The 3867-nt window shown below is 42.1% G+C and overlaps 1 protein-coding gene across 1 annotated transcript in view; it reads right to left on the reverse strand.

Annotated features, from left to right (window-relative positions):
- Window positions 1–1808: 1808 nt before the first annotated feature.
- The window catches only part of LOC103811895 (putative RNA-binding protein Luc7-like 2), a 24998-nt gene continuing 22939 nt past the window's right edge, over window positions 1809–3867 (reverse strand). Inside the window, 1 exon segment of the mRNA XM_009084893.1 lies at window positions 1809–2840. Coding sequence (XP_009083141.1) covers window positions 2657–2840 — 184 coding nt within the window. The 3' untranslated portion in view covers window positions 1809–2656.

The following is a 3867-nucleotide window of genomic DNA, read 5'->3' on the forward strand; positions in this document are numbered from 1 at the left end:
CTCTTCCAACCCAGCTGATTCTATGTAAGATGTACCTAGAAATGACTGTTCACCTCTTGATACACTACTAGAGTTCCACTAACGGTGCTATGATAGATGTTATCAAGCACTCAAAGTGTGGCTGTGCCAGATGGACAAACCCTGGGAACTTCCATTCATCACACAGCTGGGCCAGCCAGGAAATCATAGAACATTATCAGGAAGGAAACTCATGCTCAGATTTCAAATGGGTAAATAAAAAAAAAGTGCTAAGTAGTTAGTCATCACTATTACAGTATTTCTTTAGGAGCTTAAAATGATGTGAATTCAGAATGGAGTGTGTGTGCCATGTTGGATGCAAGTCCTCACAGAGGTGTAAAGGTCCTTTCTAGCTTTCAGCCAAAATACAGCTAAACTATCTTCTGTGTTAGAATTATGACACGTGTTCTGGCCACACTGAAGCTGCTCCAGAAAAGACACTGAGGAAGAAAAGCACACCGTGAATGTGCTGTGGTATATATATTCTGGCAGTTACCAGGCCTACAGAGGCACTCGCACTGGGGACACACAGAGTCTGCAGAACCTGCTGAATAAATCGTTACAAAAACGGCATCACTTAAGCATCACTATTAAGTAATTCAGTGGTGTGATCTCAAGGAGGAGACTTTACTGATCTCTAAATTTTTCTGTGTGGAAGTAGGGCATATAGTAGTTCAAACGCCCCAAACCACTTTCAATCCGACAGAATGGAAAGCAATCCCTTTATGCTTTGCCCGTGACATGGATTGGGATTGAGTGCACCCTCAGCACACTGGCAATGACACCAAGCTGTGAGGTGCAGTCAACACGAGCAGAGAAGGGATGGCAGCCAGAGGGACCTTGACAGGCTTGAGAGGTGGGTCCACATGAATCTCAACTTCACCAAGGCCAAGCGAAAGGTTCTGGACCAGGGTAATCCAAGCACAAATACAGACTGGGGGAAGAACAGCTGGAGAGCAGCCAGGCTGAGAAGGACTTGGGGGTGCAGGTAGATGAGAGCCTGGACATGAGCTGGCAACGTGCGTTTGCAGCCCAGAGAGCAACTGTGTCCTGGGCTGCATCCAAAGCATCATGGCCAGCAGGTCGAGGGAGGTGATTCTGCCCCTCTGCTCTGGTGAGACCCCACCTGGAGTAGCTGCATCCTGCCCTGGGGTCCCCAACACAAAAACATGGACCTGTTGGAGTGGGCCCAGAGGAGGCCACAAAGATGACCAGAGGTCTGGAGCACCTCTCCTCTGAAGATAGCCTGAGAGTTTGGGTTGTTCACCTTGGAGATGAGAAAGCTCCAGACAGACCTTCCAGTACCTAAACGAGCTACAGGAGAGCTTCTACAGGAACATGTAGAACAAGGGGGAATGGGTTTAAACTGAAAGAGTAGATTTAGATTGGATATTAGGAATATATTCTTCCCTGTGAGGCTGATGAGGCACTGGAACTGGTTGCCCAGAGAAGCTGTAGACACCCCATCCCTGGAACTGTTCAAGGCCAGGCTGGATGGGACTTTGAGCAACCTGGGCTAGTGGGACGTGTCCCTGACTATAGCAAGGAGGCTGGAACTAGATGATTTTTAAGGTCCCTTTCAATCCAACCCACTCTATGATTCTGACTCCACCTGTTTCTCCTTTGTAAGATTTTAGGATGGTCACGACTGTGATCAGACAGATTGCCTCTCCTAGAGCACATCTGTGTTAAAAATTCTAATAACCAGCTGTTAGTTTTAAAAAGACTGAACTGCTAATTAAACACCTTAAAAGACCAGTATATCCTTGTTAAGTTATTGGACAATATGGTTTCTTTTTTAAATTTTATTTTTAATAATTTTTGTGCTTGATTTTTGTTTGTTTTTTTGTTTGTTTTAATACAATTAAGGATGCACCCCACAAGAAAAAGCAGAAAGAGTCCTTATGGAAAAAAACAAATTTATTGAACACATACCAATCAAATGGTACAGATATGGGACTGGCTTTGATTTCAAAATTTAAGTAGAAATAAAAAAAGATGTAATGCAACAGCTGTTCAAATTCCAAGTCTAAATAGGCACTGTAAAAAGACATTTCCGCTTTCTCCAGCACACATTCCTGTCTAAATGCTCCCACTGTAATCAACTCCTAGGATCCCAAACAAAAAAACAAAACCCAACACTGGGAACATAACCTTAGAGTAAAAGTTAATATCCATCCACCCACCCTCTTACAAAAAAAGCAAACAAACACCCCCCGCCCCCCCCAATACAACCTGTCAATGCTGCTGTTTTGACTGGAGCAGAATTGGAGAATTTATAAAGGTTCAAAAGCACCCAAGGCAAGTAGTACAATATAATTTGTTCACTAACTTGTATTGGAAAGGAGATTAAAAACATCAAGATCTGCATCGTGGTACATAAAACTGCTGTCCTGAATAAAGAGAAATCTTTTCAGAAAAGTTTTACAACTTGGTGGAAGTCCAGGACCCAGCTTTAGGCATCATTAATTGATGGGGTTTAATTCTGACTTGGTTATAACCACTTTTATATACTGTACATCTACCCTAGTTGGATCAGTGTCTGGAACCGCTCACTGGTGTCCCTTTGAACAACTGTAAACTAAACCAAAGTATGCAACTCCATAGGAAGCTAGAGATCAGGTGAATACACAGCCAGTTATATCTCCCCTGCTTCGCGCTCCTCTGAGCTCCGTGGCTCCTCCGAGCGCCCGTTCGCGCTCTCGTACGAACGCTTCTTGTCCCGCGGCGACCTCTCCCTCGAGCCTCGATCCTTGTCGCGCGACGCTCTATCACGATCTCTCGAACGCTCTTTGTCTCTGGAAGATCTTTCTTTAGAGGATCTGAAAAGTGCAGTAAATTTGGAAATTCAAGTCAGTCGTGAATTTGCAGCTATCAAACAGCACTTGGATTTGATATTTGTCTTCTTTTTCCAACCCAGCTTGAGATTTGTATAAATAGAAGTGTATGAGAAGACATCAGAAACTATTCTGGTCTTTTCCCTCTCCTACTTCCAATTTCAGAAGACAAATACTTTGAGGCAGGATTTAATCTACATTTATTGCAGAGCCCAGATTAAGGTCAATGTGTTTCACTAAATCTCTTATCTTCAACCTCACCCTCAAGTTTGCATTAACAAAAGTTTAATTGACATTTCTCATCTGCAGTCTCTGGCTTAAAAAGAGTGTCTAGCCTTTCTCAGACATATCAATTACAAACTTAAACATATTTTAAAACGGGAGTTTGATTAAAAGCAGGGGAAATTATCTTGCATAATTCTGGAATGAGACTATTACACGGCAAACATAAAACAAATCTGCAATCTGTGCTACACTTAGATTCTGTTACAAGAATTAACCCTCGTGTAACCTTGCAATGTTGGGGTTGCATTCCTCTTACATATTTTAGTCTGACAATAGACATTTTCAAAATCTTTATGATGGAGCCAGAAAAGAACTGTTCTGTTAAACAATCCACACTCTCTTAAATTAACTGATCTAACTGTACGGGGGAAAAAATGGCTTAGACATCTTCCTCTAGATCCCCCTAGAGATGCACCCAAGTCTGTTGTTGAAAAAAATTGCATTTTAATTTTACCATGTACTGCAGTCATATAATATTCCAATAAAAACTTTTACAAGAAAATCTCGACAGCATGCTATAAAGCTACCCACTCATTTCCTAGTCAAAAAACTCAGTGTACTGGACAGTGAGACTGTGCTCACTCCACTTACAGAAAGTTACTGTCACTTCACCTCAAACCTTCAACGCTAAGGTCTGTAAAATGCCCATGCACTAATTTCCTTTCATAAGCTTACAAAAAAGTAAGCTTTCATTTTAGTTGCTCAGCTGAAAAGATTACTTTCCCTA

The sequence above is a fragment of the Acanthisitta chloris genome, unplaced genomic scaffold (genome assembly GCF_000695815.1).
Source record: "Acanthisitta chloris isolate BGI_N310 unplaced genomic scaffold, ASM69581v1 scaffold17811, whole genome shotgun sequence".
Lineage (NCBI taxonomy): Eukaryota > Metazoa > Chordata > Aves > Passeriformes > Acanthisittidae > Acanthisitta > Acanthisitta chloris.